Raw genomic sequence first — 25,263 nt, 5'->3', positions numbered from 1 at the left:
AACAAAAGAATGCATACTACAAAAACTTTTGGGTATAAAAGCTATATGAGATATATACAAAAGCAAAACCACTATTGAAACTTTAATATATCTTATCTAAATTTTTTTTTACTGATCTTTACAAAATATATAATTGGACAAATTGAAAATAAAGTAGGTACTTAACTTTTATTAAACTTCATATTGATTACGGTTTAAAAAACTATGAAGTAATCAATTTTCAAACAACTTTGAGCGCTTATTCATTTATCGCCAACTACATGGATTTTTTTTGAAGATTGCTTCAATATTTCAGTATCATTTCAAAAAAGTACTTTAATTTATGTAAAGTAAAACTTTCTTCTAAAAACTTTGTATATTTCATAAAGTCAGACAGACTTTTAATACAAAGAAAACATGAACTTTGTAGGAATAAAGAAATATTTCTAAAATAAGGACTTTTACTATTTTATATAATAAGAAGGTAACTTTAAAAAAAATACTATATGTTAATTTTAAACACATTTAAGATTTAATACAAATTTTAAAATATAAAATACAGAATATTTAAAATCTAGCAATAAAATCAATATCAAAATTATTACAAATCACAATTAAGTACTGTATTGTAACAATTGATTTTTTAGTTTTAAAAGTTAAAACATTTGCTAAAACTCAATATGTAGCTTATAAGAATTATTCTTTGCTGACATTTCTTAAGAACAGACATCAGTCACCAGCATATAAGTCAAAGGTCCATCTAGTTATTACGTCATAATGCAAACTCGTCACTTAACATCGCGTTATTGACGACACTCATATTAAACTGAAGTGCCTATATTTTCCTGCAAGCTTGTCGTTATTAGCTGTCAGTTGACAAGCCAGTTTATTTCAACCAAGTGCAGTTTATTTATCATATTGCAAAAAAAACATTGAAACGAATTTTGAGACGAAATGAGTTAAATATATATTAATTTCCTATTTCTACAAAATTTATGCTGAAGTGATGTTGAACTTGTTTTTATCAAGTATAAAATTAAGTATATATTCTTTAAATATATACTTTTGAAAATTGATAACATACATGACACTTAAATTCAAAAAAAAACAAGGAAAAATTAAGTAAAATTAAAGCAAAAATTTAAACATATATATATATAAGTAAATGTATTTTTTTGGTATAATTTATTGGCAGCAGCAAAGCAACTTTTATACGCATTTCACTTAATTAACTTCATATAGTCACAAAGATTATATGAAGTCTTGCACCATGTAAACTTGCTTTGTATTTCGTTGAATATTTTTACCGTTGTTAGCAACTGGTGTTTTAAAGAAAAAAATATTTAAACAAGGCCAAAAAACGAACAGCTTGAACTTGAATAAATAAAACGAATTGAGTAAAAAGCAAGCATTCGGCGTTTGAATATAGTAGAAATATTTTGGAAAGTAAAAAAGAAAAAGTTGCATCTTAGTTGAAATAAATAAAAAGCTGCTACACGTTGAGGCTGTATTCGCAACGTTTCTTGTCACTGAAACGAGCAACAAAAGTGCTAAGTATTAAAAAAAAAGTAAAGTTTAATTTGATAAAGAAATAAAGAAAATAGCTTTTCAACTCTCACATTCATTTACCTAAAAAAATTTAGTGAAATTATTTTTTGTCAAACTTCTGCGCCAGCTCCACGTTTCCCCACCTTCCCGCGTAAACCTGCACGCACTTGAGGTAAATCCCCCTCACCCGAGAGTCTTCCACGGTGAGCGAGCAGTCCCTCACTTCCGACACGAGGTGATGCATCGTGGACGGGTCGTCCTCCTCCAACGCCGCCCCCGTCAGCTTGAACTGTGACGTCATAGTTACACATTGAGTATAGCCAATTGAGATTTGATTTGAGTTTATTTTGAGTTGCATAATAACTTATAATTAGTTTAGAAATGAGGTAAAAAATATTTGTAATAGAAAAAAAAACCTTCAAAAAACTACCTACATACACTTAAATAACTATAAAAAATTGTTGTTTAATAATAGTTAAATAACAGTTTATAAAACACATCTAACCATTTCACCGAAACAACTGACGTGGTTTTCAGTTACTTGGTCTGCTCTTAAAACCTGTAAAATGATTTTTATTTTAATACTTAACACATTACATATTACTTATATTTTGTGTATTTATAAACAACTTGAAATTTTTATAAATTTCTGGATTTGTTTGACTTAAGTTGATATGAATACATATTTAAATATTACAACAACTGCGTTTTTATATTCAAAATAAAAAAACAATCGAAATTCAACGACATCTGTAAATTAAGGGTTCAAAACCACCAACGGTTCCTAATAAAATATTTATCGGAAAGCAAATGAATTTCAAGGTGTTTATGAAGGCGGTTAGAATAAATATTTGAAACGCCTACAGCCAACTTAACTGCAGCATTTTTAATTTAAGCCAACTCCAGCATTCATATAGTTTTTCTTACCATTATAAGTTTTCTTCACCACGAATAGTTTTCAATATTTGTAAACTGTTTTAATACAATTTTTCTACGTACAGCTAAAATTAAGGTATTATGTAAGTAATTAGGAATGTGAATTTAAATTGGTGATAATTTAGTGGCCGTTTGTTACTTTAACATTTGACAAACTGCTTAACAAACATGAGTCACTCTTTTAAGTTTTCTAAAGGCAATTTTAAATACTTTGCTTTTTTATATTAATGAAAATTAAAATGGTGTATAACTAAGGTTGTAAATAAAACTCAAGTAATCCTTTAAACCTTTATTTGTATTCTCTTAAAATGCAGTTTCAAAAATAATACTAACAAACTTGATAAGTACTCATTGCAGTTAAAAAATAATAACTAGTTAAATTTCTTGATATAACCCTAAATGATAATAATAATAATAATCAGTAGATCAGAATTTAAGAATGTTCTTAATTCTGTTTTACAGCTGTTTTTAAATAAAAATAGAAAAATTAAAATTTGTAATAAGCAAGTTTTTTAAATCTAAAATTCATAGTTGTAATTAGCAGTTTTATGTTATACTTCTTTTAATGTACAAACTTTGATTTCCTGTTTTGTGGTAATCTACCATCACTTGACTTTATTCGAATAATATAAAATGTAAAAACAGGTTTACATCTTTTTTTAAATACAACTATCTTTTTTTGTTTAAGTAAGACGACTGAAGGAATTTTTCAGAGCCAGAATTAAATGGTACAAGTAATTATAACTTTGTTACTGCACTGCACATATTTTAAGTCAATTATAACTAATTATTTCAAACATTTTTGGCACTCAACGTGAAACTAAAAGCCTATGAAAATGTGCTTTAACTTCAACGACTAGATTACTTCACGATATAGTGCTACCAGCTTTTTGATTTTTATCATAGTCGTGGTTTTGCGTCAAAGCGGATTAAAACCGCTGTTAAACAAAAAACAAATAACAAGTTCACTGTTTTTTCACTCACTTGCAAGAGGGCATTGTACACGGGTTGCACTAGAACGTTGAACCTCGAAGTTGAGTTGGGCACGCGCACGTTGAGGTAGACGTGGCACAGCAAGTGGACGAACCCCATCCACTTGTGGTCGTCCGGACGCAACGACTGCTTGAACAACTTGTCCCTCGCGCTGTACTGTTTCTGTTGGAAAAATTGCAACCGGTTTTCAAATGATGGCAGATAAAACTAAATTTTAATACAGGTGTACAGGTTAAACTGAATATGGGTGGTGAATATACTACCCATATTCAGTTTAAGCGTTTTTTTATTATTTATTCATTTATAATTACTTATTTATTATTTAACAACAACTTGTTTAGATTTATACAAATTTTTGCAAACAACAAACAGCGAACCTGCAAATATTAAACACATAAACATATAAAGCAATAATAAAATGATAAAATTATAGTATTATTAATAAATACAAAACCTGTAAATACTGAAACACCATAACACAAAAATTAATAAAAAAATAATCAAATTTATGATAATAAGTACAAACTTGCAAATATTGGAAGACCATGCTCCTAAACTTGGTTCCCTGCTCCACCATCATCCATGACATCCGGTTGCATAACAGGGAAGCCCCGTATCCGAAACTGGGGTGCTCCATCGCCCTCTCGCACAAATCGTCTGTTGAAAATTGCAAATAGAAAATATCAGTTAATAAACCTCCTGTACTAAAATTGATAATTGTTGAAGAGCGGGATACATAAAAAATTAGTTACTTAAAAAAAGTTATCAATAAACAATACATAAATAGTTTTTATGTAATTAAGGTTTGATTATTAACATTTAAGTAAAAACAGTTGCAAATGATTAAAATATATCATTAAAAGACTTATGTACTTTAACTTAAGCCATATGGAATAAGAGCATTTTTTAGCTATTAAGTAGGGTATAAGTTAGCTATAAAAACAAAAGAAAGTACTAACTATAAGTCGATTTAAAAAAATATAAAACTTCAACTTGACATCAAGACAAAAATTTTTTTTGTCAACAGAAATAAAAAGTTAATATAAAGTAGTTGATAACTATGTTGCAATTTAATACTGCCTTAGACTTCTAAAACTTAAATACGAATTAGACTAAAACACTTGATTGATTTAAAAAATTGAAACTATGAGCAAAAAAGGGGCCACAGGGGGGCCATGATGTCATAATTTAAAATTTACACTAGATATTCTGGAGTTGAAGATGAAGAGCAAAAAAACAAAAGGTCTTAGTCGTTTTTAATGGTAGTTTTGAAAATTATGCTAGATAATATGGAAAAAAAAAAGGAAATTTAGGGGTCACAAGCTGTAAAAGGGGGAGCCACAAGGCCATAATTTGAAACTTACTCTAGATATCTTGGGATTGATGATGAAGAATAATAATAATAAAAAAAGGTCTTAGTCGGTTTTAATGGTAAGTTTTTGAGAAATCTTGTTGGCGAGGGCCATAGCTTTTTTAACCTGCTTAAAGGAAGCCTTTTTTAAACAAATTTGGGAAGCCCTGGTGTGGATGCTTAAGTTTTTAAGTAAAATACAGTCTAAAAATAATATCTGGTTAAACTATGAGTTATAAAATTTAATAATTCTATTATGTTAAATTTCAACAAAATTTAACTTGTATAAAACATTTGTAATATAAAACTTTTAAACCTTTTTATGATAGCAGGTGTAGTTTGTCATACTTAAAACTAAAAGTGAACCAAACTAAAAAAAAACTAATTTCAAGAATTTTAAATAGTAAAACTGCAATTTAATCTAAGTATAGCCAGTATTAAGTTTGTTTAATCGGCTAAACTTTTAACCAAGGGTTTTAAATCATGGTTACCTACCACAAACTTTTATTTTTCAAGTAGAAAAATAGATTGTAAACTATAATGATTATTTTTAACCTTTTTTTATTAGGACAGTGTTCGTCAATAAACCATCAATCAAATAAAACTTAATTTACATTCAAAAGAAATCTATTAATCTTAAAACGGCTATAGAAACCGATTAAAAATAAAAAGACCTCAAAATGTGTAATTAATAATTCATCTCCACGAAGGCTAGTTTATAATACTACCAATTTTCATACAACCGTAAAAAACAGATTAATCATAAATTTACAATGAGTGTAAAACCAACATTTTATTACAAAAGCAATTGCAAATTATAGATGGTTTAATTGTATATCTACTTTTGAATACTAATGAGTAATATTTTAGTTACTCTTAAATATTTACTTCATCCTTTTTGTTGTGATAGTAATTTAATACATTGATATAAATTGTTCTTATCTTTCGTTTTATAACTCACAGTTTGAACTTTTTACTTATGTGACAAACTATATCGTTTAACAAAGAAGAAAAAAATAATATTGTTCACTGATAGCTAAAGTCGCTCTTTGTTTTTAAACCATGCTAGGATTGACAAAAATCATTTTGTTTTGAAAATTTGTTTTAACTTTTTTACGAGAGGACTGAGCTACAAGCTTACGATGAAAAACAAACAAAATAAAACGTTCTTGAGTAAAGAGCAGGGTTGCCACAGATCAAGCTGAGAAAAATTTCCTGACTTTTTACTAAAATTTTCCTGACCTTTCTATATCAAACTCTTAATCTAAAATTATTCTTAAATACGTAATCAAACACTTTAAACTATATAAAGCTTTCAATATAATTTTAATACAGGTTAAAACAACAGTTTTTTTGCTGAAATACAATCATCTAACTTCCATTACATCACTTAAACCATCAGTGTATGATTAATGTACTTTCAATAAATAGCTCTATCAGCAAAATATAGTCAGACTTAGCATAAAAGTTGTAAAATAACCTAGAAGGTAATATATATGCATATCTTATTAAGAAAAATATTTATCTAAAACATGTAATACTTATATAAATTGTTCACTTAGTTTGAAACACTACCTAAAATATTTAATATAAAATCCTTAAATTAAAAATCAATTAGAAAAGAATATACTAAAGTAACTGTAAAAAAATACATAAAAAAGTGAACTATATATCTTTTATATAAAATATTTCCTTTTATCATTTAGTATAAAATTTGTAACAAATAAATCTACTCTTATTTATTTTAAAAACTTAAATTATTCTATAAAAAAGTACAAATAAGTTAATTTATCATGGAATATACCTCTCTTACAATTTATTATTTAAGTTTAAACAACCTAAAAAAAACATAAAGAGGTATAGTATACACATAAACTTGTTACATAAAATACTAAACTTAGTTCTTAATTATAAAGAACTTAATTCTTTACTTAAACAAAAAACACTTTGATTTTAAATTTCTGCAAGATAAACTTTTGTGTATATATCACAGTTTCACTATGGAAGTATCCTTGCCACAGATCATCAATACTAAAAAGTATACAAAATGAGCCTGTTTAAGTAGGGTAGTTGTTCAATATATCAATAGAAAATTTTACAGTTTTATAAAGGATATTTCATTAATTTATACTAGATGAAGGCGTTGGAAAGTAATTTTGTAAATTTCTAGGAAAATTTTGAAATTTTAGTCTGATAAAATAATTTTTTATTGATTTTTACCATTTGAAGGCTTTGGAAAATAAGAAGTTTTGTAAGTTTAAACTGACAATATCTAACTTTTTTTTTTTTTTTGTAAAGTTTCCTGTTTTTTTTCAAAAACCCCCATTTTTTCCTGACTTTTGTCATTTTTTTTAAGTTTTTCCTGACTTTTCCTGATTTTCTGACCTTGTGGCAGCCCTGAAAGAGCTGCAACTGGTAAATTTATATTTCTGACAAGTGCGAACCCATCCCTACATACTGAAACATCTCACTCGCGTAATTCCTCAGTTTTTCTTCCGTGTTCGCGCTCAACTGCACCTTCTCCATGAAGACCGTCATCTTGGCGTCGTCGATGCTGCCCTCCGCAATTCCCAGCTTCCTCATCAAATCGTCAAGCGTCTGCTGCTTCGGCTCCTGGCGAAAAATGTGATTTAATATTCAATTTTAAGCGGCATTGTAGCTTTCAGTTATGTTAACAAGATTTCGAAACGGTACAGTGAGGTAAGGTATGACCATCAGAGATTTTTTTAAATTGAACTATGATATTAGGTATACTACTTTATAAAAAAACTAAAGATATTCTAGCAAATTTTCTATTAATTGAAATTCATCACTTTCCGAGAAAAGGCATGAATTTTGACATATCATTGAATAAACTAGCTCAAAACTTAATAATAAAATGGACAGCAAACAATTAAATGGATATTATCTGCTTGCTAGATTATTGTATTTATTCCATCAAAAAATATTGCTTTTATATTTAAATTTTCTGATTGTATAAGGTATGCTAACCTTGCCATGAAGTATTAGAAAGTGTTAAAACAAACTAAAACCTAATATAGACCTATAATTATATTTTATATAAAAAAAATTTATGAAAACAAATATAATTTAAAGCAGGGTTGCCACAGATCAAGCTGAGAAAAATTTCCTGACTTTTTACTAAATTTTTTTTGACTTTTCTAAATCAAACTCTGAATTTAAACTTATTGTAAAATACATAATCAAACACTTAAAACTATATAAAGCTTTCAAACTAATTTTGTTACAGGTTAAAACAACAGTTTTTTTGCTGAATTCAATCACCTAACTTCCATTACATCACTTAAACCATCTGTTTATGATTGATGTATTTGCAATAAACACCTCTATCAGCAAAATACTTGTATTTTATAACTTATAAACACAACTTGTCTGAAAAAAGAAACAATATTTTAGCATTTCCAAACATAAAATTATCTAAATATACGAAAAGACGTATAAGGAACTTTTACAATTGAAACCTTAAATTAAAACAATAACGAACTTTTACAACTAAAACCTTAAAACAATAACGAACTTTTACAAATAAAACCTTTAAACAATAAAGAACTTAAACAAACACAGTTTTTTTTACTAGATGTACTAAAATTTATTTTCTCCGTTTCTTTATTAGCACTTAAACCTCTTCATCTAATGAAGATATGATTTCCTTCATCTGGTCTGCATACCGCTTAATTTTCTTGGCAGTTAAAACCATTTGCCTCATTTTATTTAAATCGTTCTCATCTGCTGCCCCTACACTTATCGAAAAGATTCGTTTCTCTAAATCTAGCCACAGTTTATGGGCTTCATTTTTTTTTTTCACTCTTTTTATTAATTTTTACCAGATGAGGGATTGGACATTAAGTAATTTTGTAAATTTCTTGGGAAATTGTGCAATTTTAGTCTGACTTTAAAGAATTTTTAACTATTTTTTAACATTTGAAGGCTTTGGAAAATGAGGAATTTTGTGAACTTGAACTAACAAATCTGACGTTTTTTCAAATTTTGTCAAGTTTCCTCACTTTTTTAAAATACCCCATTTCTTCTAGACTTTTTTTTTTAGTTTTTCCTGACTTTTCCTGATTTTTCTGACCTTATGGCAACCCTGTTTAAGTCTTATTGACATCTTGTATATCGACTTTCCCAAATAAAACTGTTCACATTTCATATCCTAATAAAAACCTTGTAAAAAACTAAACTACCGAAGTTTTTACTTTTATCAAAAACCTTAAGTTCCTAAAAATCTTTTCTGATTTTCCTTATTCAGCTGTTATAATTACTAGATATAATATTAACTAAACTAGTTATACTTTTTTAACTTGATAAAAACAAATTGTTTAAACTGCAAAACTTGCTGAGCCTATTCATCATAACCACTAGCATTTTTAAATACAAAACAAACCAACGTTTTTCAGCTGAAAAAAACTATCAATTTTTTTGAGTAAACAAATAAGAAGTTACTTGTTATAAATAAAAAAATAATCCTGTTTTCTAATTCAACAGTTGTATTATTTATAACCATCGCTATATTTTAATACATAATAAAAACATACAACTAATCTAAACTACATAAAATACAAATATTTCTCAAATCCTAGCAAAAAAAAAATTATAAGCTAACAAAACATAATTTAAATTTTCTTTTATTTTCTTTTTCAAAAATTCACCGTGCAGGTAAATCCGGCCTTCTTATTGGCTAGCCGGTTGAGCAGCGTCAACGCTGCGTCGCCCTTCGCCATTCCGGGGGTTTTCCCTGATCCGACACCCACGTCTCCCCTCACCTGACACTTGTACACCAGGTCTGAAAAATCCATGGCGACGAACTGGTATATGGGGTCGGTGAATGAGCGGTCGCAGTAACTCTGCACCGCCGCCAGCGGCGACTCCCACTGGTAGTTCGACAATAAAACTCGATTCTGTAAATTGATGTTTGAATGTCTTGTTTGAATGACTTTTTTGAAAAAAATAAGTCTGCAAATTTTGTTGTTTATTGTTTTAAGTTCTTTGAAAAAATATATCTATTTATAAAAAAAGCTTTATAAAAAGAGTTATTAACAAAATAAGAAAAAAATCTGAAAACTCAATCTTTGCTAAAAACAAATGCTTGCTTACGCTATACTTTCTGACAAACTAAAACTGGCTTTAAAAATAATTCATATCAAAAAAATGCGGATTCAAAATATTTAATAAAATATATCAAAACTACATTGTTGTTAGGTGCATCCCCACTGGCGATCCAACTGAAAATCCGGTGTTTCGCCTTTCTGCTTATCTTTCTCCCGCCCTCATCGTTTTTCACGGTGCTCTTTTGTTTCTCCTCCCTAGTTTCTTCCGATTTGTTCTGCTTAAAGGTTAGAGCTTTAGCAGGAAAATATTGAAACAAAATTTGAGTTCGAATATAAACTTTAGTTAATTTTAAATAACAAGCTTTAATGGTACCTTTTTCAAAAGTTTTATTAAGTATTAAACATCATATATTTAAAAAATATTTAGTAAAGTAATTTTGTAATGACTAAAAAATTCTTCTAAAAATTTCATAGAAGCATTTAAATCCTATTTTTAATTTTAATTTTATACGCGTAGAGGTTCTAATATAAATAAATAAATAATTAAGCTACGCTCTAAAGTGTTTTACTTTTAAACTGAAAATTAAAAGTTATAACTGCTACCTTGACCATTCAAAATAAAAATTAAAGCGTTTGCTAATAAAGATCCTAGCGAAACAAGTTCACTGGAATATATAGTAATAACAAATTACAGAAAAATGTGTTAGTTTATTAAAGAAAGAATACTGTTTAATTTGTTATTATTAACTGCTATCTTAGTAATATTTAAACTGTTGGTTGATACAAAAGAAAATATCAACTGCTTTGTGAGTAAACTTTTAATGTTTTAAATTCAAACCAACTTGTTCAAGTTGCATTTTGAGGAAAGCTTTGGCATCTTTGCTTATTTGGCTTTTGTTGTTGTTATTTCGATTGTCCAGTTGCTTATTTCTTATTGGCGAATTTGGTGGCTCCTAAATATTATAAATTTAATTTAACAAGCATTTTACAAACTTGAGTTTCATTTTGTTTTCAGTAAAAACAAGTTAAGAACCACTTCAATCTTAAAATGGGTTGTACTTATACTTGTTAAAAGATGCATGGTTAAATACAAAAATTTCACGAATAATACTTAATCGTAATCAAATCAACTGACGCTGCTATTAGAAGATTTTACAGACTCATTTGAAAAGCTGTTCTTTCTCCAGTTAGTGTCTTCGTCAGCAGCCGCGCTCTTCTTCCGTACCTTCTACATTAAAGTGGGTAAAACTTTAACAGCAATATTACAATTTACACTGGTAATTGTACATGTGTGGTATTTACTTTAACTTTTGTAGCATACATGTTATTAAAAAATATTAAATTTATACGAAACTAGGTTAACAAAAGCACTTTGAACATCAATCTTTGAAACATTCAAGTAATTATAATTATTAATTAAAAAAAACTCATATACAACAAATACTTACTTCACTTGTTTTTGAAGATTTTCTTCTCCAATTGTCGTCTTCATCGCTTCTCGACTTGCTCCTAGTGAAACTTTTGTCTTGCTGCTGTTTATTTTTATTGTATTTATTATAGATTTAGTGCATTTAAGTTTTGAATAAACAAACAGCACTGTTAAGTTTTTATAGCTCAGGGCAGCGCATGAGTAAAATATAATATATAACAACAATATAATATATTTTGTTTTAAATATGTCTATATTTAATACAATCCCGTTTATTTATTCAACACAACTTAGTTCATACATTTATTATAAAAAGTGTAGAAAAATTACAAAACTCAACAAGAAACCTTGCTGCTCTCCGATTTTTTTTCTTCCTTCTTCAAACCTTCAACTTCTTCCTTCCTGACGACGACGAACTCCCCGCTCTGCTCGATCTGCTTCCTCAGCATCTCCATTCCCTCGCCCTGTGACGTCACAGCGTGCCGGGGTGACGTCACCATCTGGTTGTACGCATCGGCGACCCTGCTGCGGTTGCTCGGCGACCTTGGCTCCGCTGCTGGTGAAATTTTTTTTTTCGAAACTAAGACGAGCAAGAAAACTAAAAGAACATTTGTTTGAAACAAGTTAACTGACTTGATAATTCATAACAACATATTTTACTGTTGTTTGGACTTGCAAACAGTGTAACCATTTAGTTTTAACTGACATAACATTTCTAGAGTTTAGTTACGACATTGAACAACGCAATGTTCAAAGTTTGATAAACAAACTGAGAAGAGATACTTAGGGATCATTAGTGGTTACATGTACGCAAGCTTTTAAAACTACAACTTTTGTTGTACTTACAAGCAAGATATAAGTTGAAAAACATTAACAATGCAACAAAGTTAAGCAAAATTTTGTTGGCTTGACGTTTATTTTACAACTTTACCGCGTTCTAGCAATGTTTATACAAGATATCGTTTAGACTTTTACATCTTTGATCTGCCTGTAAACAAACAATAAAACTTATCATTAAACTAGATTAGCAACTGCAGTTAAATTTGTCTTATTTGTTAAGTTTTATTTAACTTTAAATATACTTTTATTACTTAAATGCTATTTATAAAAAAATTTGTTACCATAAACAAAAAAGATTAAAAAATTTAGATGGCTTCCAGTAAAGCAATATTTTAGAGATAAAATTTTTGTGAAAGTATTTTTAATTGTTTTCATTTTTATCTACTTGATTTTAAAAGCAAATATTGTATCTATTTTAAAAACACATGATAAGAAAATAATAAAACTCTAAAGACAAATAAGAAATGAAGCATCTTTTTTAACAAGCAAAATAAACAACATGACATAGAAAGTCAAAAAAAAAGAAAAACATTGGAATATGAATTTGATATTCTAAATTACATTAAGTAAAGCGTTTTCATATACTCAAAGCTAAATACAAAGTAGGAGCATAACTGACCAGTAATTATACAATAAGCTATACAAGACACACAATTTCAATAAAACTAAATAAATTTCGAGCAGTTCTCATCAATAGAGAACAAAGCTAACAAAAGATAAGATTTTACAAACTTTACATAGAAACTAAATTAACTTTTTAATCAAGAGTTATAAAGATAAACTACAATCTTTTATATAAAATTTGATGCATAATTTTCACACATTAAGATAATTAATTTAAGTTTTATATCAGTAATTTTTTTCAAAAACATCGTGAAAATTTAAAAAAATTAATAATTTATAATTATATTAACTATTTATAATTTTTTATTTTAATTTTTCTTAAGTAAGTATGTATCAAGTTATTCTAGCTTTTAATTTAATACCCTTAGTAAAATACAAAATAAAACAAATAGTCTGAGTGCATTTAAATAATTATAAAGCTTATCTATAGACCACTTCTTAAAGACCTGATTGATTGCTTAAAAAGTAGTATAAATTTTTCAATTGCATAAAGGATGTTTTAGTATTTGTAAAATAGAATTACATAATACTAGTTTTAATATTAAGCTTTCAAGTATTTATTATTAATCAAAAATCACTTCAGAATATTATAGTGAATTTAATATATAGTATAAATCTTTAGTAAAGGAAAAAAAGACATTTTTTGATAGATTTAGTAAAAAAATAGTTTTAGTAAAACATATGTACTAAAAAAAGAAAGACTACAAAAACAAACTAGACATAAAAGTTTCTTCAAATGCTCATTATTACAACTTTAGCTCCAAACATGCATTACTCACTGGTAAGTAATTTAAACTCTCCAAAAACAAAATCAACAATCAAACGAAACAACTCACAAGTGACAAGTTGGCTGGCGGGCTGCGGAAATCTTTTTAGCAAAATTTTCTTTTCCTTCGGGCTGAGGTTCGAGGCGTCCATGTACGAAGGGTTGTGGCTCCTCACGAACTCCTCCTCGGGCATTTTTGCTGGCGTCCTCACCTTTGAATCGTGATAGTTTCAAAAAGATAAGATTAGACTAAAAATTTCCACTTAAATGAAACTTTAAATCTTTTATCTTTAAGATAACAATTAAAGATCTCGACTTATTGATAAGGAGAATGATATAACTTCAAATATCCTGAGACATTTTTGCTGGCGTTCTCACCTTTGAATTGTAATTGGGTTGAAAAACTAAGACTGACTATGAAAGTTTACTAAAATAATACTGCAATATTTTCAAAACAAAAGTCTATTATGCTGAGTATAGAGTTTAATAAGTCATTTTAAGCAACAGTTTCTTACTACAATGCTCCTTAGTTCTATTGAACTACTTGAAAATTTAACCACTCTGCAATGGTTGCTTTGAAATTGAGAAGTTTAAGAAATTCTAATTTCATAATTTTAATAATAATAAATATAACTAATTAAGAATTAATAAAAATAACATTTGTATAAATTTAAAATCGAGTAGACAAATTTTTAAAACAAAAACCTATTTTGCATAGACAATAGTATATAAAAAGGAGTTTTAACACTAAATAAAAGGTTTCTCATTAAATTCTTCTTACTGAAATTGAAGAACCTGACAACTGTGTTGTTCAGGAATGATAAATATCTTAATTAACAATTTTAAGAAGTCTTAGTTAAGGCCATAGTGGGGGTAAACCATTTTTTTTCACAATTTGATCTTGATTTGTTAACTTTTCACTAAGCTTCAAGTTGCTTGTTACATATTTTTTAAATTCAAAAACTTTTTGAGAAATAGGTGGTGAAAGTTGGAGAGTACGATGGGTTCCTTATGGATGGCGCGAACAAAAAAAGCAAAAAAGAAATTAAATTTCACTAAAAACTATCTCATACTACGGTTTTTAAGATAACTACCTCAAACTTTTAGAAAATGTTTTTTACAATATTTAAAAAATTCTGACTAAACAAAACTTAAACAACTTTAAAATAAAAATTTTATGACAAAAATGAAGTATAAAAACTGTCTTTTTTTGTTGTATGTCAAAAAATTTTTTTTGTTTATTATTCAATTGAAATAGTTTAAAATAATATTTTGTAGAAGGTTAAACTCAAGTACATAATATCTTAACCTATTTTAAGCCATCTACTGGCCTTTTATTTGATTCATCGACACAGTGTCAAATATTGTATATATTTGTTCAAAAAAAAGCATACCTGCAAAGCGGGCCTGATGGATTCGTTGTTGTAGTGCTGGTGCCTCTTCTGAATGAGACCTGCGACGAAACTGGCAATTTCCCTTCCCTCCCTCAACCTCTCCTCCCTCACAAGTTCTTCCGGCATGTTCTCAATCCGGCTTCTCTCCTGTGAAAATACATTGGTTTGTGGAAAAATAAGTTAGTTCCTTGTGAAAAAGCTGCTTAACTAATTATTTTCACACTTAATATGTTAGGCTCTTATTTTCCAAATTTGTAAACTCAATTATAAAACTGACAAAATAAACTTTTTTTAATTAAAAAAGGTTTTTTTATTACACAATTTAAAACTTACATTTACAAATTTATGGTATATATAAATTTAAATGTACAAGGCCAAAATATTAAGTGATATGACTGAAGTAAATTTGTAGTTTTTCTTATGCACACTTTCCACAAATTTCCATAAAAATTTAACACAGGCACCTAACGACGTAATTAAATTTTGTAATTATTCAAAAAAACTGGCTTAAATCTAATACTTAAACATAATTGAAATCTTTTTTGAACTGCTTTCCTTACTAAATTGATTTCTGATTATTAATAATTATAATTATCAATTATAGAAACTTAAAACCATATTTTACTTTTGTACATTTTATACTTATGTATATCAGTTTTTATGATAGTTTTAATAGCTATAATTGTAACTGTATTGTGAAAAATGACTGAATCAAATAATTTTTACTTTTTCATAAATATAAAATATGGAATCGTGTTTTAACACTAATTTTTACCTTCACTCCGTTTTATTTTTAAAATTTAGTGGTTCTTTTATAATCAAGCAACTTTTATAGTCAGCAAGCCAGATTTAACAATAAAATGTTTTGCGGCTGGTCTTGTTTAGTATGAATGATTGCTCTATAAAAATTAAAACTGTTTCTCGCCTGTTTAAAAACACCAACTGATTTTATTGAATAGTTTGTCATTAAGAACCTACTTAACTATAATTTTTCACATTTATTATATTGATTCTACTTTTTTGAAACATTGGTAAATTTAATCATAAAATTGCAAAAATAAAATCTTTTTTAGTCTTTTTTTTATTTTACAATCTAAAATTTACAATGGTAATTTCAGACAATAAATTTCTTTAATTGAACAGAAACAGTGAGCAGGAATATTGACAACACAGGGGTTCAGTTTATTTAATACAACTTTTTTTTGTACCCAAAGATAAGCAGTGAAACTTAGTTGTATAAACGTTAATGAACACCTGTGTTTTTAACTACTGCAACTTTATAAATAAAAAAATAACTACACAAGGAAAAAATATGAGTAATGTCTCTAATGTAGACTAATAGTTTTTTAATAGTTTTTTATGGAAAGTTCAACCAAGGCACCTAATATGTACTTTTTTTAATCCAAAAAACGCTAAAATCTAATACTGTAACACAATCTATTTTGTACTGTTTCCCTTACTAAATTAGTTTCTTAGCATTAAATAACTTAATTATATTTCAACTTATAGTCATATTTTGCTTTTGTAATTTTTTATATGGGTATATATTATCTTTTATAATAGTTTTATAGCTGCAATGTAACTTGTACTGTAACAAACAGATAGAAAGCATAAATTAAGTTCAATCTAATTTAATTATTTATAATAACAAAAATTTCAAAGCGTATCTTGATTCTTGGCAATACCATTTACCTTCTGTTTTTTTGTTATCAATAAAAGGTGGTCAATTTTTGTAGTCATCAAGCCAGATTTAACAGTAAAATATTTTGCGGGCTAGACTTGTTTAGTTTGAAAAGTTATTGTAAAAAAAAAAAAAACGCTATAAACGTTGGTCAAATATTCTTGATGGGTAAAATTTTGCGTGCGGGCTATACTTATACACCCATACTATAAATATTTTATTTTTTTGATAAACTTTTGTTAATTTTTAGTTAAACTATTTCAACAGTAACTAGTAAAAAGTGTATTCTTTCAATTTTTTGGTTTTATTTTTATTGAAATATAAAACTTTACATATGTTAAATAAGAATGCTTATAAACTGATTTCTAACAATCATAAAAAACTCAAAAGCTAAAAATTGTTTTACTAAACATGATTAGAAAAAAGATTATCATCATTTTAAATGACTACCTGTATGAGAGGAGCTTTATTTTCGTGGAAGTGAGCGCGCATGCTGTTCATGTGGTGCGATTGCCACTCCAAGCCTCTGAAAATTGTTACTACTTGGAAAAAAAATATTTATAATAAAGTATGTAAATATATTCTTAAGAACAATATCACTAAGAATGCAAACTGTTGGAAATAAAGATGTTTAAAATAAAGCGTGAACTAATAAGAATGTTAATTCAAAATTTTTACATGTTCATTATAAAAAATCAACTATTAGTTTATTAATATTTGTTTGTGATCATAAAACCAAAGATTTTTAAAAGTTGATATAACTAAATAACATGGTTGCCACGGACCAAGCTGAGAAAAATTTCCTGACATTTTACTAAAATTTTCCTGACTTTTCTAAATCTAAACTCTTCAGTTAAACTTATTCTAAAATACTTAATCAAACACTTACAACTATATAAATCTTTCAATCTTATTTTTATACAGGTTAAAACAAGAGTTTTTTTTGATGAATTCAATCATCTAACTTCCATTATATCACTTAAACCATATGTGTATGATTGATGTATTTGCAATAAACAGCTCTATCAGCAAAATACTTGTATTTTCTAACTTAATACAGTTCTAGTTTGTATGCATACATATAATCTTTAACTCATCTTCTGGATGTAATAGTTTCTCATTTCATACTGTTTTCAAGCAGAGCTTTGTTAATACTTAACCCTAGTTCAACCTCAGCCTGGTCATTGTGCAACAAAAATAATGATTGCAACATTTTTCTGAGAGAAGATTTGGCAAGAAATTTAATGTTTCAAAATAGAACTGGTCCAAACAATCTTCCTTTTGCTTGAAGCTCTTAAACTTAAATGCTTTCATTGAACAATTTACCAAAATTCTAAATTGTTCAATGCTAGTATCACCTTCAGAGTTGGAGCACATTTTTTACTATGTTAAGGAGTGCACAATGTTGGCAAAACGCTTAACAACAATTGTGACTCCTAATTTTTCAAGGCTATGCGGATTTAGGCATGACATATTTTTTACAAATGTACTTCCAATAGCCATTCTGCTCCAGAGATTTTCAACAGCTTTTATAAGAAATAATCTATATTCTTTGTTAAAATTTAAGACCTTTTGTTCCTCAACTAGGTCTTATTTCCTCAGATTTGCAAGCGAATTGGTTGCAGCAAAACCAAGATCAAGGGCAGGTTTTAGGGAAGCTTTGATAATTTAATTCAACCTTAAATAACTGATTAAGCTGAGGTTCGTAATAATTACGTCTTTCATAATGATGCACAGCAATCATAATGATGCACAAAATGTCCTCACACATAAAGGCAACAACAGGCTGGGTAGTCAGGTACAATGTCAAAAAAGGCTGCATAATAGATATCACATAACTAAAGAAATGCAAGAAATTTTTTGTGTATATATCACAGTTTCACTATGGAAGTGTTCTTGCCACAGATCATCAATACTAAAGAGCATAAAAAAACTGCTTGTTCAAGTAGGGTAGTTGTTCAATATGTTAATAGAAACATTTTGCAGTTTTACCAATGATATTTTATAATTTATACCAGATAAAGAAGGCATTGGAAATTAAATAATTTTGTAAATTTCTATGAAAATTTTGCAATTTTAGTCTGACTTAAAATTATTTTTTATTAATTTTGTACTATTTGAAGGCTTTGGAAAATAAGGAATTTTGTAAATTTATCTGACAAAATCTGACCTTTTTTTTTTTTAATTGTGTCACATTTCCTAACTATTCCTGACTTTTTTTCAAAAACCCCCAATTTTTCCTGACTTTTGTCTTTTTTTTAGTTTTTCCTGACTTTTCCTGACTGTGTGGCAACCCCTGAAATTAATTTAATTAGTATCTGTAAACAAAATAAATACCGCAATTAACATAGCATACACAACTAATATATAACTGGACAAACACTAATAGACTTTTAATTACTTATTTACTTTAAAAAATTCATTTACAACAATGGAATTTTTTTTACACAAAAATAGTCATAACATACTTTTGTATTCTTTACTTCACTACTATGAAATTATTTGATTATGTTTTTCTAACAATAAAATCAAAAAAAAAATATATATATATATACACCAAATAAAATTTATATCATAAAAATTGAAATTATGCTAAAAATTAATCAGTATATATACCTTGGTTTTTCACTGAATACACTATTGTTTGGTGATTCATAATCATGAAAGTCAATTTCTGTAAATATTTGATTAATTTAAAAAAAAATTACACGCTGGTTAATTTAATCAATACAACAAATCTTTTAAATAAATTGATAAAAAAAAAAATTCATTTATGCTACAAAAGTTTTTAAAGTATTACTTAGAGAAGATTTAATAAAAAAAATCTAGCTCATTAAGCAGATAACAACATATCTTCAAAAACTTATTTCTGATATTGACATTAATTCTACAATAGATGAAACAATAGATAGACTTTAACTGTAAATCTAACCTGAACTGCTTCTTGAGTGCGATAAAGAGTGGTGATTCTGTAAAAAAAATTAATTATTTACATAGTTTATAAACTTTAATAAATATTTCTTGTTGTAAGAAAGGAAAACTTCAGTGAAAAAGTCAAAAACTTCCCTTGCAAAAGAAAAATTATTCTAAGAAAGTTTGATATGAAGAGTTGTAAAACAATAAAATATTTTTTTTTCACAATTATTTTAAATTAAATCTTCATTTATCTAAAATTAAAACATCTTAAAAAAACTAATAGCAAAATCTATTATATTGAAAGCATTTTTACAAAATAAATAAGAAACTTAATCTTCATACCTAAAAAAAATATAAAAAACAACTATGTAAAAAAATTACTAAGTTTACACAAACTTCTTTAATCTTTTTTATTATCTAAACTAAGCTTTAAAGTGAACTTTATAAAATTATGACTCGTATATGTAAAACTAAAAAATATATATACTTACAATCATTTATGCTTCTTTAATCTTGATCAGTATTAAAAGCTCCTTAATTAAACTTATTTCTGCTTCGTAAAATAAAACTAAGATTATCAAAAAAAAGTAAACTTAATAAAAGCTGAGAGGATTTTTATTGAAATTATAACCAAGGTTCCTATAAAATCTAATCTAAACTTTTTGAAACAAATTTTATAACTAGAAGACTTGATTTCTTTTTTGGAACATTAATTTATCTAAATTTATCTCTACTACTTTTTGTTAGTAGGTAAAAAGACTTTATTATTTTTGTATAATTACCATTTTAAATAATCTTTCAAAATAATGTACTTGCTTTACAACCTGGTGGACACATAACTTTTCATTAACTTATACATTCTGCCCATATTTTGAAGAGTTAAAGAACCACTAACTTAATCTAAAATTCATCTACACCAGGGGTTGGCAAACTATGGCCAGCTGGCCAACTGCATCCCTCAAAGTGTAAATCTGCAGCCCGCGAGCATGTTTTTTATTTAAATGGAATGCGGCCTTCAAAAGAAAAAGCTGCGGCCAACAAGCATGTAAACTAGGCCTGCTAAACTAAACTATATTTTAAATTGCCTATTCAAAAAAAGATAAGTATTTTTATTAGGTTAGTTTTTAAGTTCCTGAATATCATTTAAAAACCATTTATTATCTTCACTACATAAGCTTAAATATGTGAAAAAAATGGAAAGTAGTTCTAGCAGTTTGTCTTTAAAGTTTAGATTTTAATTTTCCTTTCAAACAAAAACATCTTGGAGTGTATACAAAAGCTTACGTACATGGTTTGGAAAGTTTTTTAGATTCAGTAAGTTGACAATGCAATAAGAAGTTTTACTTAGTTTAAAGGTTTTTATGTGTACAAACTCTGTTCAAACATTACAGTGTTTTACTAACATGTCAATTCTTTACAATTTAGATCTTTGCTTTGACATGTGATTATAAAAATGTTTCTTTTAAAATTATTTTATCACTATATTGAAACTTGCAAAGAAATATTTAAAAGAAATCAAAAACTATTTACAAAAACTTTTTTTTTTGTAAGTTATTTTGTTTTATTTGGCAAAGTTTTTCAATCTTGGCTTTTTTATCTTTTAAAAACACTGACTGGTTTGATGTAACTGATTGTGACTTTTTGTTTCAAAAAGTTGCAACCAAGAAAAATTTAAATAGATTATTAAAGTACTTTAGGGTTTGAAAAGAAAAACTTGCGCTGTTTAAAATGAAATAATATAAGTTTTGTTTATATTTTAGTTAATTTAACAAAATAACTGAAACTTTAAATATGTGGGGTACAGTGTATTGAGTATAAAAACATTATTTTCAACAACTTAAAATAAAATAATAACTAAATAAATAGAAGTTGATTATATAAAAAGTGAACAAAATTATCCACATCTGTTTTTTGAGCTTAGTTTTTTACAGATGTCAGTGAGAGTTGCTTGTAAATGACTACGTGAAATGGCTATCTACAAAATGCAAAAGACTGGAAGAAAGAGATAAAAACAACAATTTGAAAAACTGAACTAGAAGAGGAAATGGATATCAAATTTGATTAATTGTTTTATTGCATCACTGTGTTTGTAGTTAATTTTTAATTGTTGTGTATCGTGTAATTTTTTTCAAACATAAAATGTCTAATAGATTGCTTATTTCATTGTTAAAGAGTAGGGTGGTAATGAAAAAAACAAAATTGTTATTTTATTCAAATAAATTCATTATTAATGATAGAAATAGTACTAAGACATAAGTATTATATTAAATATTAATTTTAGACTCTAAAATAAAACTTCATTTTAAATAGGCCACGTCAGACCCCTATAAGTAGATAAATGTGACTAAAACTGATTAAAAATAAAAACTAAACTAAAACTGAGGCCCAGAAAATTTTGAAACTTGAAATTTGGCCCCTGCAAGAACCAATTGCCTGCCGACCCCTGATCTATACCTTTCATTAACTTTTAATAAAATTTTGTTATTTGATAAATTTTATATTTTTTCATCAAACATTTCAAGTTTAATTTTATAGAATAAAGTGTATTTTTGTATAGTTTTTGTGAACATTTTATGCAGTTTATAGCAGTGTTTCTCTAAGTAGGCAACATTGTTTCATTGGTATAATTTTGCTATCAGAAATCAATAACTAATATGGGAACAAAAATTTATATAGATTGTTTTATAGTAAAGAGGTGAAATCTATCAAAGGGGGGAGGAAATTATTTTTGCTACTTTTACCAAGTGGGCAGTTTTGAAAATAAGATTGGAAAACCTAGGTTCATAGTATCTATAATAAAAGAATGTAAGTGTTTGCTATAAAAAGTGTTAAACTAAATACCAGCAACCAAGATGATCAATATAATAAGATATTATCAGCCTCATTATTGCTTTTAAAAGGTGTAATCATGTTTTTTGTTACTTGAAAATTCAAAACCAACAATTAAAACCACTGAAATCTGCTATACTATCTTGTTTATTATCTGCTTTAATTTGTTCTAGAAGAAATAAAAAAAATGAAGCGGTTTAAACTGATTATTTTGTGGTTTTACTTTTTATATTCTATTCAATGCACTTTACATACCAAAATATAGACAAGGGGCCCACAAACTGCAGCTTGCCAAACTAAAAATTCTGGTCATTTTTCAGCTTAAAACAGCTTATGCAGAAGAAGCAAGTAAAACATTTTGTACTTTAAAAACACAAAAATGCTCTTTTTTTACTTAACTGAGTTGCCTATTTAATGTTTGTTTTATTAAATAATTGCAGTGTTGTATAGATATCTATTTTCAAATAAATCTTTTCAAAAATACTAATGTCTACAAAGAACATTTATTGTTAAGCTGGCCTGTTATTTGTTGAAGAAAAACTCTTGTTTTGTTTATTTATAAATAATAAATGACCTGTACAGATACAGTACATACTAAATTTATTTACAATAAGCTACGCAACTCTAAACTCATCAAAGGTTGCTGACACTCAATATATACCAAAATATTTTTTTTGAAGCAAAATACAAAACAATAAATTAGATATAAGCATATTTTTTTATAACACATGTGCGCTAGTTTGCATTTAGCTTCCCCATAAGTCTATTGATGGGTTGGTTACTAATTGTAAACTTTTAAAAATCAAACTCTTTTATTGAATGACTATAATTAAAATAGTATAGAAAAAAAACATAAAAAAGTACTAAAACTTAAAGCAACCTAATACATAAAATTAAAAACACAAAACAAACTAACAAAAAAATTATTTTTTAGTATCTAACAAATGGAAAAAAAAATCTTTTTTTGTTTTTAAGCTATTAAAAAATATATATAAATACATAAACTCAAATTTATATGATTTGCTTTTTAAAACTGGATAAAACCAAATAAATAAACTTATCTAATGAAAAAGAAATATACTGAAGATTAATACAAATTAGGTTGACAATTGAAACAATATAAAAACAATTTAGTTTTAAAACTTAAAAAAAAAGATTAAATAAAAACAAAGTAATCATATTCAGATCTGTAATATTGCCAATTATAAAAAATTTAAATTAAAGTGAGACAAAAATAAAGGTAAGTTTATTTTTAAACAAAAATATAATACATTTTTTACTATGGTGTTAAGTCTCAAAAGCTTAAAAATGAAATATTATAGTAACTAAGAAATCTTTAGAAAATAGTTTATTTTTTCTCTGTTTTGTTTTTACAAAAACATAAGTAAAACATGTACAAAATAAAATATATGAAAATATCCTTTCAAAATATTGAAATGTTGATTTGAACCTTTTAAAACACTTAAAACTATTTAAATAACTAATACATAAAGAAATATTTTGTTTTTTTGCAAATTAAATTATGCTTAAACTTTAAAAGTTTACATAAGTTAATTTAGCAAAATTTTTTTCTTTTTTAATCAAATTTTTCATAGCAACAATTAAAAATTTTGTAAACAAATTTTAAAATTATAAAATATTAACTATGTTCAGTAAATAAAGTAGCTTACTGAATTTTCTTCTGTTGGGCCTGCATATGAATCTATAAAAGATTCGAGATCAGAAATTTCATGAGAAAACATTTTAGAGAACAAAATTTTCCCAAGAAGGGAGTGAAGGATTGTTGCACAACTAATGTATTAGCTTCACTGCCTAGCATTTCATAAATGCAATAACAAACTGATGATTTTGCATTGACAATTATGGCTGAACTTACGTTATTTGTAACTTGAAAATAACTTAAAAACTTAACATATTGAGTATTGATTTTTGAGTATTGAAAACAAAAATAGACTAAAAAAGATTTTTTAAAAGTAAAAAAACCTTTGTTGTATGCTTTTATTGAACCTAAATTTAATACTACATTTCAAAGATAACGACTTACTATGTCCTTAACCTGTCCTTGACAAGACGTTAAAAGGTATCCAAGTGGTGTGCGACTCGATAACCGAAAGATTTTTTTGTGCACTAGGTCCTATCCTAGGACTAATATTTTTAGAGTTTTTTTTGTCGTTTAATAAACAGCTACTACAAGGTTAGTAAACAGCAGGGCTTCAGTAAGCCTTAATCCCGCTTAACTAGAAAAACGGGATGAAGTTTTTTTTTTGTGCTTGTAATGATTTTCAAAATATTTTTTTGCCCAAGAATACATCAATTAAGTTTTTGAAATAAAATAAATAAAAAAATTTAAATAAAATAAATCAGATCAGACTTAAATTGGTTAATCTATGAAAAGTTTTTGCTTTTATTTAATTTAATCATAGCGTTATTCTAAACTTTAAGAAGAGGCAAGTTAAACTAAAATTTTAACTATTTTTGCGTTGTAACAGTTTGTAAATGCTTAGTTAGTATATGTGAACAATAAAAACTATATGTTAAATAGGCTGTTTTCGCAGATTATTGTAACAGAAATAAAAAAGGTTAATCAATAATTAGTATTTCCTTAAAAATATCAAACACATTAAATTTCCTAGCACAACCACAAATTCAGTAGCGCTATTTAAAAGGTTGCTGTATAAAAAACAGCAGGGCTTTATGAATCTAAATTAAGTAGTTTTTATAAAATATATTAATTTTTCTACTACGTGCTAGGTCACGAAAGCCATGGACCATGATATTGTAAATTTCTAATAAATATCTTGATGAAATGTTTGAAACCGATAATTTTATCAATTGATTAATAAACCAGCACTACTCATAAATTAACTAAGAACAAAATAAATTAAACACAATTTAAAACGTCTGATTT

General features: G+C 26.8%; 1 protein-coding gene across 3 annotated transcripts; it reads right to left on the bottom strand.

The window, feature by feature from the left end:
• Positions 1–1,162: 1,162 nt before the first annotated feature.
• LOC145829236 (uncharacterized) lies at positions 1,163–24,166 on the bottom strand. 3 transcript variants are annotated; one of them, XM_082936977.1, is made up of 16 exons: positions 24,026–24,166; positions 19,543–19,579; positions 19,227–19,284; positions 17,061–17,136; positions 14,930–15,076; positions 13,606–13,747; positions 11,653–11,861; positions 11,325–11,408; positions 11,012–11,104; positions 10,719–10,829; positions 10,017–10,154; positions 7,279–7,420; positions 3,983–4,113; positions 3,448–3,618; positions 2,033–2,086; positions 1,163–1,816 (listed from the first exon to the last, which is right to left on the bottom strand). In XM_082936977.1, exons 1-16 carry the CDS (start codon positions 24,095–24,097, stop codon positions 1,628–1,630), a joined length of 1,854 nt encoding a protein of 617 aa, XP_082793103.1. In that variant the 5' UTR covers positions 24,098–24,166; the 3' UTR covers positions 1,163–1,627. The 3 variants fall into 3 exon arrangements, with proteins under 3 accessions (XP_082793103.1, XP_082793104.1, XP_082793105.1); XM_082936978.1 differs by having other exon boundaries at positions 10,017–10,151; XM_082936979.1 differs by having other exon boundaries at positions 11,653–11,858.
• Between the last annotated feature and the right edge of the window lie 1,097 nt (positions 24,167–25,263).

This window comes from Thalia democratica, chromosome 2, assembly GCF_965202585.1.
Source record: "Thalia democratica chromosome 2, ktThaDemo2.hap1.1, whole genome shotgun sequence".
Taxonomy (NCBI): Eukaryota; Metazoa; Chordata; class Thaliacea; order Salpida; family Salpidae; genus Thalia; species Thalia democratica.
Note: the sequence above shows the minus strand (reverse complement) of the source record. Positions and strands in the feature narration are given on the sequence as shown.

What these genes read in the sequence shown, in the direction of transcription:
- LOC145829236 (XM_082936977.1), bottom strand. Translation starts at nt 24,097, where the DNA reads ATGTTTTCTCATGAAATTTCTGATCTCGAATCTTTTATAGATTCATAT. An exon ending in AAAAATCGGAGAGCAGCAAG is followed by an intron (nt 11,409 to 11,652) that starts GTTTCTTGTTGA and finishes AAAAATAAACAG; the next exon opens with CAGCAAGACAAAAGTTTCAC. An exon ending in TGGTCTTCCAATATTTGCAA is followed by an intron (nt 3,619 to 3,982) that starts GTTTGTACTTAT and finishes TTTTTCCAACAG; the next exon opens with AAACAGTACAGCGCGAGGGA.